This window comes from Podarcis filfolensis, assembly GCF_964270895.1.
Source record: "Podarcis filfolensis genome assembly, chromosome: 3".
Lineage (NCBI taxonomy): Eukaryota > Metazoa > Chordata > Lepidosauria > Squamata > Lacertidae > Podarcis > Podarcis filfolensis.
Window position 1 is genome coordinate 1,639,400 of NC_139606.1, and position 13,131 is coordinate 1,652,530.

Genomic DNA, 13,131 nt, shown 5'->3' on the forward strand with positions numbered 1-13,131 from the left:
TGAGAGTAGGGTGGGCTGCCTCCAGGTGTTTTTTGACAATGTATTAAACTGTGATGAGAAGGCAAGTTTGACATTAGAAAGCTTTGTTTTGTGGTGGTCTACCGTATCGCGGTTTTTTACTGCATTAGTTGGTTGTGGCTTGCTCTTCCCTTGGCTTCAGCTGTCTCTCAGGTAGATGTGTCTAATTTTACTTTACAGCCAAATGGTTTTGTTCATGGACTGCTGGAGCAGGGTTATTTTATTTCCCCCCTGTTACTTACTGATTGTTTTTTGGCATTTGTATTGATCATTAACTGCATTGACTATTGTTTCATAGCATTTGCCTTTTGCTAGAGCATCTGTTTCTGTATGTTGCTTTGGGCTTCCTTTGGGGTAGACAAGCAGAGTGCAAAAACAGGGATGAGATCTGGCTCTGCAAGTTTGTCCAGGTTCTTTGGTGCTCTGCAATTCTTTGGTTGTGGGATTGCCTCCATTTTACATTGTGTCCATTTTACTGCTTCAGTCGGCAGAATTGGCGCTACTGCAGGTGATACATAATCCCCATTCCACATTTGTAAAAACTCAATCATTTCGTGAGGCAGCAGCTAGGCTGGAACTCCATGCCTTTGACACCACGCAGGCGTATTCCCTGCCCTCCTTTTGGTACCTGCTTCTTCTTTAGACATTCTTCTTTAGACAAGCCTACTCAGATGCTTAGGAAATTGAGGTAATTTTAATCAGTTTTAATATTTTAACTTTTGTATGTTTTAAATTATATTTGTGAATATTTCTTGATTTTACTATTTTATCTTTTGTAAACTGCTTTGAGGTCCTCTACAATCAAGCAATGTATAAATGTTATGAAATAAAGAATACAATAAATACAATAAATAAGATAAATAAATAAATGAAGAAGCACAATGCAGGCAATAGATTGCTTTCCACGAAGGCTCCATTTTTGAAAATAAACAGGCCTGACTCTGCTTCCCTGTTTCCAAATCTTGTATCCAGCCAGAGTGGAAGTGTCTTCACTATTTAGAAACTACAGTATCACTCTCCTTCTTCTTCTTCTTCTTCTTCTTCTTCTTCATAATAATAATAATAATAATAATAATAATAATAATAATAATAATATGCCTGAGGTAGGAAATCAGAATGAGCCACTTGCATTTTGGCCATCCTTTCTTCTAATGTAATGTCTGCATTGTCTTGAGGGCCTCCACCCATTAATATAAATTGCACTACAATTAACGTGCCTGTAGTTGAAGGCTTGCTTTGTTTTTAGTTTGATATGTTTATTCTGAATTTTAGCTCCTATAGCAAGGTTTAATTTTCTTTGCAATGTGTGGGGCAAAAGAGCTTGTGACCTCTGTAAAGGCAATACATGACTGCACAAGAAGCTATGGAAAATTTAATTGATCTGATCTGATCAATACCCTAATCTTTTGTTCTGTTTATACCACAATCAGCCCTGCTGGGACATGGAAACACTTCTCATATAAAGCTTACTGGAGCAGTAAATACAAAAATGCAAACAAGTTTGTGCATCTGGGGAGATGTGCAACCACATAAAAATGCAATAAAAAGACCCATCAAGTAATAATTATTGCTTTTAGTACTGTTACAGTATGTGTCTGAACCCACATGCATGTCCAAGCCCCCAGCCACCCATGAGAGATTTGGGGTATTTTGCTTATGAACGTGCACTTTGTTAGAAGAAAAAACTGCTCCTTTCCCCATATGGGGTATCCTAGAGTCCGGAGAGAGTCCTTATGTGGGTTCCCTATCAGTGGGAGAAAATAACAGAGGCCAACCAGTGAGGCCACCTGCTCCATTTGTTGCCCCAATGAAGACACTGAGGAGTCCAAGTAAATAATTATTAGGAATCTCTTCCAGTACTCTAAAGGGCTGGACGTTGGAGGGTTGGAGCCATGTTGCTGTCTTCTAACAAATCTCGACACTCTCAAGTCCACTCCAAATTCCTTGGCCATCTTGTAGGTATCCTAAATGAGCTCTGTAGCAACTTGCACTGCATCACTGTGGTGAGTTGTCATCACTCCAAGAATCTGTTTGATGCACTCTGAACATTGGAGCAGGTCCAGGTTTTTAGAGCATTTACCACAAGTTCCAATAAGACAGAATACTTGGCTATCGGAGTGACAGCAATGATGAATTGAGCTTTGGTGGCAGCAGAATGTATCTGTAATACCTATTTCCACATGTTGCCATTTCTTTCTGGTGATAATCTCACCAACCTTTCAATGATGCTCACAAAATGCTCTTTGAAAATGGCAATAATTTTGTACTTTTGGGACCACTCTCACGGAGGAGTGGAATGTTTGGGGCATATTTTCTTCTCAACACTGACTCTCTGAAGAACCTTATGATATCCTTGATAGTGGAGATGGTGTTGCGTATTTCTGGAACATTGTTCAAGTCATTCACTACAAGATTCAGTTTGTGAGATGCATAATGGAAAAACATGGCTTTCTCATACTTTTTTCTTAAAATTATTTGCATGCCACCGACCTTGCCAGCCATAGCTGAACACCCGTCATAACTCTGGCCCACACATTTCTCCGGGTCCTTCTTCTTTCAGGAACATGTCTATCGCTGTTGCAATTGTAATGGCATCAAGGACAGGGAGCTCTACAAAACCCACAAACTCTATTTTCTTGTTGTTCAAAGAAGCGCAAGCCAATGGACAACTTCTCCTTCCCTGATATATTGATAGCTGCCTCATCAGTCAGTATGCTGACAGCAGACACCTTCTTTGCATCTTCTATTAGGTCATCTTTGATAATAGTCCTGCATTGACCAACAATTTCTTTTTGGATGTGAGGGAACATATATGTCAAATTTTAAAAAAATAAAATAGTAAATTTATCATAGTGTCATTTCAGTTCTTGGTCACCGGCATTAATTTGGAAATGGATCAGGTCTTGAAATACACCTCTATTTTCTTTAAACATTATCCAATCTTTATTAACTTTCTGTACTGAATTTCCTCTTAATCTCCCTGTCATCCTTGCTAGTTGTAAATATTCTATCATTTTTGCTTGCCAGTCAGTTTTTGTGGGGATGTTATCACTTTTCCAATTCTTTGCTATTAAAATCCTAGCCACTGTGGTTGCGTACATGAAAAGAGATCTAAGATTTCTCTTGATTTCTATAAACATAATTCCTAATAGGAAGGCCTCAGAGTTTTTTTTGAATGAGAGTTTGAGTATCTTTTAAAGTTCATTATATATACTATCCCAGAATTCTCTTATTCTCTTACACCCCCACCACATGTGCATAAATGTTCCTACCCCATTTTTACACCTCCAACAACTGTTCTTATACATCTTGGCCAGTTTGGCTGGGGTTAGGTACCATCTGTATAACATCTTCATCACATTTTTTCTTAATATTATAACATGCGGTGAATTTGATGTCCTCTTTCCACAGTCTTTCCCATTCATTCATGTATATATTGTGTCCAATATCTTGGGCCCAACTTATCATGACAGCTTTCAGCTCCTCCTCTTTTACTTCCCAATTGAGGAGGGGGTTGTAAATCTTTAATATATGTCTCCCTTTGGCTTGAATTAAATTATCTTCCAATTTAGAGAATTGGAATCTGAAGATTATCAACAGCATGATCTTCTTTTTTTCTTCCATTAGTTACTTGTGACCAGATACCACCTAAACAGGCACTTCTTTCATGAAGGCTTTGGCTGCACTGACTGCAGCTTTGTGCCAGTGGCTGGAAGCATGAATTTTGCTATATTCATGTAAATGCTTTTATTGTGTCAAAGACCTCACAATGAATGAGTCTAGGACACCCTTAACTGTGCTGGTAGGTGGTGGGAACAATACAGAAAATTTGAAGAGTCTGCCTTTTAGCTGCTTCTAATATGCTAGCCAAGGGGAGTATGTAGACAACTGAGGTTGATTTTTTCTTTAAGAACCCCAAATCAGCTGTCCATGCCAGAACAGAACTTCATGAAACACTGTTCTGAGGGAAGAAGTTAAAACTATACTTTGCAATGTCTCTGTAATGGTTGGGTCTCTCCTACAGAAGCGAGATAACTCCGGCAGCAATGAACTCAGGTTTATTGCTCAAAACACACAAATCACTCTGGAGCTCAGTCACTCAGCGTCTGCTTCCAAATTAGCTGCTGCCGGGTCTGAGTTCTGCCCCTTCCTCTTCCCCCATTTAAAGCCCCACTTTTGCTTCCTTTCCTGTTCACACCTCTCATTAATTCTTGCTTGCCTGCGCGTCATGGGATGGGCTATTTCGATGGCCCTCTCTCTGAGTCAGAGCTTAAACTCAGTCTGTGTCTTCCCCCTTCAACTCCCCCCTTCCTTCTCCATGTTCTTGGAGCTCAGGTTTCTACTGCAACTAGGCTGCTCCTCTCTCATTCTGCATTCCTGCCTAATTACCTCCTCCTGTCTCTCCCTCTGTCAGTGATGGGATGCAGCTGACAGTCTCCAGGATGAACATGTTTCACATGTATATATCATATGTTGAATTCTGTTCAGTTTTATCCGTTGCAAATAAGAATAATGCAATAATGATAATAACAGTGGGGTAATCTGCAGGGCTAAACAGTAAGTTCAAGCCACTTTGGGCAGCTCCCAACAAAATATTTTAAACACAGTAAAACATCAAACATTAAAAAGCTTCCCTATACAGGGCTTCCTTCAGGTGTCTTCTAAAAGTCATACAGTTATTTCCTTGACATCTAACGGGAGGGTGTTCCACAGGGAGAGCGCCAATGCCAAGAAGGCTCTCTGCCTGGTTCGCGCAGTGAGGGAACTGCCAGCAGGCCCTCTGTGTCTGGGCCGAGCAATGCTTTTTCATCCCACTGTACTGTGGGAAAAGGCTCCCAGAGCAGCTCATAAATATCACTGAGAAGACAGCCCCTGCCCTCAGGTTCACAATCTAAGAGACATAACACAAAAGGAAAAGAGACAAGGTTGGAGTAGGAAGGAAAGAAGCTTGGGCCCTTCCAGGGTGTTGCTCTTTCCAAGTGGGATTTGGCCACACACTGGGAAATTGAGACAGTGCTGGATTTAGGGAGATGCAGGGGGTTCCCCCGCACAGAGCACTAAGATGAGGGGACCACAAAACTGAGAAGATCCATTTGGGGGCACCAAACTTTGGCCTGGCACAGATTACGAAAGGAATTAGTACAGTCCACCCCTGCTTCGGGCTGTGCAATTAAAGCTGATTTGGAGCTCTTGTGAAGCAAACTCAATAAGGCAAATGATGGAAGGATGCACTGGGAAGCAAGGATTAATACTCGCTTGAGGGAAAAATTCCTAACCACTCCACAAACTAATGAGAATGAATGTGCAATAAATTTGGATAAAAAGCATGAGAGGGTAGGTTTGCTAAGATGCAAAGCAAAGCAAAACAAAACAAAACAAAAATGCCACCACCCAAAGCCTGGGTAGTTTGGACCAAGATGATCAGTGCATTATTTGGTTGAGTGGTCTGTGTTCCTCTCACCAGCAAAACATGGTTTCTCAGTAGATAATGGTTGAGTTTCAAGACATCTGGCATGGTGCTGCAGCTTCTCATATAGCAAAGAACTAATTCCACCTTCCTAGTGTACTTAACCTGTGTAAAGACTTTACAAATATTTAGTCCCTTGATAATACACTACATGTTGTTTATGTTACATGTTTTTTTGAGCTGGTATGTAGTCTGTGGATGAGCTCATATGTTTTAGCTACGTTTGTTTCATGCTGCGCAATAGTAGATTGGCAACAGAGTCTCATATAATCTGTGAGGGTCATGGTGTGTGTGTGTGCGCACATGCAACCTTATTCTTTCACATTCTACCCCTGACAACCAATTTGAATATGAACATGTGAGACCACACATAATCAGGTCAAGGAACTGGCTACACTCACTTACCCAGCTGCGGGCCCTGTTGGATTCAGTAGGCCTTAGTTCTGAGTAGGCATGTTTTGGGTTGCATCCTTAAGATTGCGCTCCATTGAACTTGGCATGCATGTATAAGATTCCTCTCTGTATACACCTTTGAACAACTGAAGCTTGCAGGTATCCTGTGAAAGTGCAATGCACAGCATTGCTGGGTGCTTGCTTGGGGTGCTGAATGGAATGTTTAGCACAAGCACATTGAATCATACCTAGAATATTCTATTGGTGTTTTAATAAATTTTGACTTGCAGAAATGAAGTCTTAGAACAATATGAAGTTGCTTTTCATATACACCTTATTCAGATTTTGTTCCATAGAAAAACAACATCAACAATAACAACCAAGGTCGTCGTCCCCCCGCAGCTCTTCACAAGCCTTCGCGGGGACTTCCGGCAAGGCAGCATGGCGGCTGCAACAGCAGAAAAGAGCTCCGGAAGCCAGCCAGAGTAAAAGGCTCTGTCTGGCCGACTCCCGGACTCCCAGGACTGCTGCCGCCAGCACTGCCAGCGGAGAGGAATTGGGGGTGCCCGGGGCGTCTATCAAAGGAGCCAAAACACCCCCCCCACAACCTTGATTGAGCCGGAAAGGCACCCGACCACCCCCCAACAGCCGAGAGGAGCTCCAAAACCAGGAGGACAGTGAAGCTAAGGCAAAGAGGGAGGGGGGAAAAGGGGGGAAAGAGGAAGAAAAAGAAAGAAAGAAAGAAAGAAAAAGGAGCCCCAACTTTACCGCTGCTGCCCCCATCTCTGCCTACGGGAAAGAAGAGGAGACGTAGGTGAGCACGGGAAGGCAAAAAAGGCTCCGGGAAAACACGTGGCTGAGCCGACTCCAGCGGCAAGGAAAACAGAGGAAAGCCGCATGACAAAGATCGCAGAAAGGAAGAAACTACCCTTCCCCCCCCCTCAAATCCCTTTTTTAACCCCTTCCTCCCCTCTCCCTTTTTATATATAGTAAAGGTAAAGGTACCCCTGCCCGTACGGGCCAGTCTTGACAGACTCTAGGGTTGTGCGCTCATCTCACTCTATAGGCCGGGAGCCAGCGCTGTCCGCAGACACTTCCGGGTCATGTGGCCAGCATGACAAGCTGCATCTGGCGAGCCAGCGCAGCACACGGAAACGCCGTTTACCTTCCCGCTAGTAAGTGGTCCCTATTTATCTACTTGCACCCGGGGGTGCTTTCGAACTGCTAGGTTGGCAGGCGCTGGGACCGAGCAACGGGAGCGCACCCCGCCGCGGGGATTCGAACCGCCGACCTGACGATTGGCAAGTCCTAGGTGCTGAGGTTTTACCCACAGCGCCACCCGCGTCCCTCTTTTTATATATAAAAAATAATAATTCTTTTTTATTCCCCCCCTGCCATATACCTACTTTTATCACTTCTCTTTTTAAAAGAGGGGCCACTGCTGCAGCAGCCACCCTTACTTTTTTACAAACAAATAATAATAATAATAATTAGGGTGAAATAGGTTTTTTTTAAAAAAAAACACACACGCACAATTCCCCCCCTCTTTTTAAAGCCCTTTCTATTCTATGTGTTAGCTTGTTCTTGAGGGGGGAACCTTTGGCCCCCAGCTACGACCACCACTCTCTTTTAAAACAAAAATTTCCTCCATATCACTACTATTGCTATTGATACTCTCCCCCCCTCGTTTATTTTTCTCTCCCTTTTTGCTCTCCTCTCTCTCTCCCTTCACCCCCCTTATTTTTTCCTTTTATCCCACCTTTCACTTTCCATCCCCAATTTTGTTTTCTATCCCCTCTATTTTTTTAAAATCAACTCCCCCTTTTTAGCCTGTTCGTCAGTTTGTTTTTGAGGGGGAGCCCTTTCCCCCCACCCCCTCTTTTAAAATAAGACTTTCCCCCCATACCATTGCCACAGCTCCCCCTCCCTCTCTCCCCCTCCCTTTTCTTCTCCTTCCTTTTCCCACCCTTCCCCCTCCTCCTCTCATTTTCTCTCCCTCCTCCCTCTCTCCATCCCCCCCTTCCCCTAAAGGAAACACATACACACATTCATATCACCATATCATACTTTGCCCCCCTCATACTATAGCTAAAACTACTGCTGCAATCTAATACCGCTGATATTACTGTACTATCTCTCCTCTCTCTTTCAACTCTCTTTTTGTCTCTCTCTCTCTCTCTCTTCTCTTTTACTCTAATTCCCCCCTCTCCCCCCCTCCGTCTCCCCCCTTCTTCTTTCCTTCTTCTTCTTCCTTTTTCTCCCTCCACCCTTTACATATAGCCTATTTGTCTGTCTCTATTTCTGAGCGCACTCCCAACCCCAACTTCCACCTTAACTGGACCCCAATACCCCTTTTGGGTATATACAACCCCCTCCTAAACACATATTTCCCCTGGCCCCACCCCTCTAATCTCTTGTATCTCTACCTGCTAACCCCCCCCCTTTATATGAACTGTCTGTCCGTTAGTCTATCCATCTCTGCTTACCTGCCCCCCCCATGACCACCTAATCCAAACGCTCTGTAAAAGCCACCAGCCAGCAGCGCCTGATCAGCCCAGCAACCCAACAATACCCAGAAATCACCACTGCCACAACTCCTAACCACCACACGCCCTACTCCAAGAGGACGCCAAGCCAACCTCAAACCAAAACCATTAGGGAGACTGAGATGACACCAACCAGGGAGATGGCAAACAATGCTAATACCGTAACTCCCCTTCAAGATGATGACCACCCAGTAACGAAACGAGATCTGAGGGAAATGGAAGCACGATTAGAAGCACGATTAGAAGAATCACTGAAGGCCACAATGGCTCCCATGCAGGTACTAATCAACAATCTAACCTCCAAAGTGGAAGCTCTAGAGAACAAGATCCAAATGCAAGAAAGAATAATAGAGCAATACCGGGAGGAGAACGCACGTGTGAACAAGAAACTGGACGAACTGGTAAACCAAATGGAAGGAGAACACAGAGAGATGAAAATTAAGCAAGCCGACCTTGAAGACCGCAATAGACGTTGTAACATCCGCTTCCGCAACTTTCCTGAAAAAACAGAGGGGAAAAGCCCAGCAGACCTAATTATACGCTGGCTGAAAAACACAATCCCAAGCCTGAAACTTGAGGCAGATGACTTGGAGAGGGCTCACAGAGCCCTAAAACCTATGCCAAAACCCAGTGCCCCCCCAAGAGACATCATTGTATGCTTCACACGCTACAAAAAGAAGGAAGAGGTATGGAACAACCTCAGAAACTCAACCAACCTTCGATATGGAGAAACCCCCATTCTGGCCCTACAGGACCTATCTCAGGATACCCTAAACCGGAGGAAAAGCCTGCGCCCATGCACCCAGCGTCTCCAACAAGCAGGGATCAAATACCGATGGGGCTTCCCCTTCCGCCTCATTGTAACAACCAATACAACACAACACATGGCTACCAACATACCTGAGGCCCTGCAACTACTAAAGAACCTTGAACTCAACCTCCCATCGGAATGGCAACCGACAAACCCGCCAAGTGACAGCCCCAACCACGAGGAAACAACAGCAAACAACTGGACGACGGTACAGAAGAAAAAGAAACAACAGAAGCGGCACAACAACGCAAACCAATACAGACAAGCATCATGCTCAGAACCGTCCCGCCGGCCATACGACACAAGAAACCAGACCAAGATTAACCAAACCAATTCATCACAGATGGACAACCCTACAACAGCAACAACCGCAGCTGAATGAAGCAACCAGGAAGAAACCACAAACTGAAGGACTGGTGATTCCCCCCCCCCCGTTCCCCCTCTCTCCCCCCCAAAAACATAGATTTAGTTAACACCATCAACATCCCCCCCAGCCCCGCACCCCCACAGAAATCCCCACCCCAACACCAGTCCAGACGACCTCAACCACATTCCCCATCACCCACACCTTCAACATCCCCATACTCCATACTAAGGAAAAACAACTCCTCCAGCCTCAATAACACAACCCACAATCAGGCTAAAATCTGATACTCAACCAGCACTATGGTGGCACCAGAGCATACCAGCACCCACATCCCCACCCCAACACACCAACAATGTTGCTCATAACATTGGCAACATTGCTTATGAACCTTATACTTGACAGAGACGTTACAAAGTCACTTCACACTGTCTCACTGATCTCCCCCTATCGCAAACAACAGGGGGGATGGCCTGTCCTTGAACACAGCCTTCCACACCAGCTGAGACCTAGGACCAACCGGCTAAATGCCAGATGGCCTAAAATACCCCAAACAAACACCTATATGACTACATATAGGAAACTCTCTACAACTTACCCCCTACTCTTTAACCCAAATCTTACTCTAATCCCATTAGCCCTCCACCCACCACACCCTAGGTCAGCGCAACCCCACTGGTTCTTTAAACAACACGAAGAGAGAGACACAAGACAATCCGAACGGGTTGGCAGGGAATCGCCCCACATAATAGATAAGCAAGATGGCTAACCTAAAAGCAATTACATTAAACGTGAGGGGGCTGGGAAACCCCATCAAAAGAAAACGCATCACCTCATACATAAACACCATGAAACCACATATTACCTTCCTACAAGAAATACATAACCCACCCAAAGGCAGCAAACTCCTGAGCGACCCCCGCTTCAGTCAACAGTGGGTCGCACGAGGCTCAGGGAAAGCTCGCGGTGTAGCCATAATACTCAGTAGAGACCTGAACTTCACTGCCACAACAGTCCTCAAGGACAAAAAAGGCAGATTCATTTTCGCTAAAGGGACACTAGATGGCAAAATCAAATTGACAATCGGCTCCATATATGCCCCAAACGTGAAACAATTAGAATTCTTCCAGAAGACACTAAACAAATTCGTCTCCTTCTCTGAAGGGGAAGCAATCCTAGGAGGGGACCTCAATCTAAATATGAAAGGTATATCCCTGAAAGACATCCACCCTACAACCCCATGGGCAACCTTCCTCCGAAGGAAACCCCCAACAACTAGGAACTCTTACAAGTTACTAAAAATGCTAAAAAACAGGGGTCTCTACGACATTCGGGGTGAGCAAAACCCGGGAGACATCAGCCATACATTCCAATCGGGACGTCATGATACAGTGTCCAGACTGGACAGCATTCTGCTCACACAGGGTCTGATCCCCTCAGTGGAATCAACAAACATAGGTAACATTAAAATCACAGATCATGCCCCAGTAGAAGTCATCGTTAAAATAGGAGAAGGAACACAAACCACCCCATCATGGTCCTTCAGTCCCATCCTAACTACAAACAAACAAATTAGAGAGAGTCTCACAAAAACCCTCCAAAACTACTTCAAGGAAAACGATGTAGACAATATAACAACCCCCCTCCTATGGGACACAATGAAAGCGGTCACCAGAGGAGCTTGCATAAAAGAGAAAACATCCCTTAAAAAACAAACCTCCTCAAAAATTAGCAAAATAGAACAAGACATCACAGCCCTCTCAACACGCTACAAACAAACAGGATCTTAAAAACTCCTTAAACTTATAGAACAAAAAAGGAGAGAACTAGACTCCCTAGAAATTAACAAAACAATGATCAACATTCTATATTCTAAACAACGTTTCTATGAATATGGAGGGAAAAACTCCAGATTACTAGCAAATAGATGTAGGAAAAAAGCACTCAAAACAAGAATACACTGCATCACCAAAAAAGACGGCAACATAACATTCTCCCCTGAAGAAATAACCTCAGAATTTGCAGAATTCTACTCCAACCTATACACCTCCCATAACCCACCAGAGAAGGAAATTAGAACATTTCTAGCAGGACTGACCATGCCTACCCTAACTGATGAGGAACAAAAAATTTTTTTTTCTTTCCAGTAGCACCTTAAAGACCAACTAAGTTAGTTCTTGGTATGAGCTTTCGTGTGCATGCACACTTCGTCAGATATCTGACGAAGTGTGCATGCACACGAAAGCTCATACCAAGAACTAACTTAGTTGGTCTTTAAGGTGCTACTGGAAAGAAAAAAAATTTTTTTGTTTTGACTATGGCAGACCAACACGGCTACCTATCTGTAACTGGAACTATGATGAGGAACAGGAATTCATGGACAGCCCTATCACCCCAGAGGAAATAGATGTGGTCCTCAAAAACCTGAAACCACACAAAGCCCCAGGCCCAGACGGCTTCACAGCGGAATTCTATAGGAAATTCAAAGAACCCTTGATGCCCTACATGACCTGCCTATTCAACGACATCATAAAAGGAGGCCCCATCCCCAAAACCTGGACCCACTCCAAAATAGTCTCCATCCCAAAACCACTAAAAGACAGCCTCAAAGTAGAATCATACCGCCCAATCTCATTAATAAACCAAGACTACAAGATATTCACATCAATCTTGGCCAACCGCCTAAAAATCTTCCTACACAAGTTAATAGCCCCAGACCAGACTGGCTTTGTCCCTGGCCGCAATATAACAGACCCCATCAGGAAACTACTGAACCTGATCGAACACAGCAAGGCAACTAAACTCCCATTGACAATTATGTCCCTAGACATCCTCAAAGCCTTTGATTGCTTAGAGTGGAAATACATATTAGCAGTACTAACTAACATGAAATTTGGCCCCAACTTCCTACAAACCCTCAAACAAATATACTCCCAAGCCTCAGCAAAATGCAGAACTAACAGTATGGATTCTAATACTATAGCTATCCAAAGAGGCACGAAACAAGGATGCCCACTGTCTCCCTTCTTATTTATCCTGGCTCTGGAACCCTTAGCAATCCGCATCCGAGCAGCCACAGACATCAAGGGAGTGGAAATAAAAGGCAGAACCTATAAATTAGGGCTCTTTGCAGATGACCTAATGGTCACAACACCAGACCCCATAAGCACAGCAACCTCCCTAATCAGAGAACTCAACACATTTGCAATGGTGTCGGGCCTACAGGTAAATTTTACAAAGTCAGAAGCTATGTGCTTCAACACCCCTCCTCACACCCAAAAAGAACTCACGAAGGTCACCAAAATAAAACTCTGCCACACCAAGTTCAGATACTAGGGGTACAAATAACCAGAAACCTCAATAAATTGTACCTCCACAACTACAAGCCCCTGTGGCGACAAATTAACAAAGACCTAAAGAGATGGAATAACATGAATTTCACTCTCTCAGACAAAATAGCCATGATCAAAATGATCACACTCCCAAAACTAACCTACCTATTCCAAACCCTCCCAATCTGGATCCCCTCAAC

The 13,131-nt window shown here is 44.0% G+C and overlaps 2 protein-coding genes across 3 annotated transcripts in view; both read left to right on the plus strand.

The window, feature by feature from the left end:
* L1TD1 (LINE1 type transposase domain containing 1) overlaps nucleotides 1-9,838 on the plus strand; it is a 119,550-nt gene extending 109,712 nt beyond the window's left edge. Inside the window, exon 2 of the mRNA XM_083606709.1 lies at nucleotides 8,537-9,838. Within this exon, the coding sequence (XP_083462835.1) occupies nucleotides 8,547-9,617 (1,071 nt within the window). The 5' untranslated portion in view covers nucleotides 8,537-8,546 and the 3' untranslated portion in view covers nucleotides 9,618-9,838. The remainder of the gene's footprint in view (nucleotides 1-8,536) is intronic.
* RCAN2 (regulator of calcineurin 2) overlaps nucleotides 1-13,131 on the plus strand; it is a 28,047-nt gene that overhangs the window by 9,398 nt on the left and 5,518 nt on the right. The gene's annotated exons all lie outside the window — the stretch shown is intronic.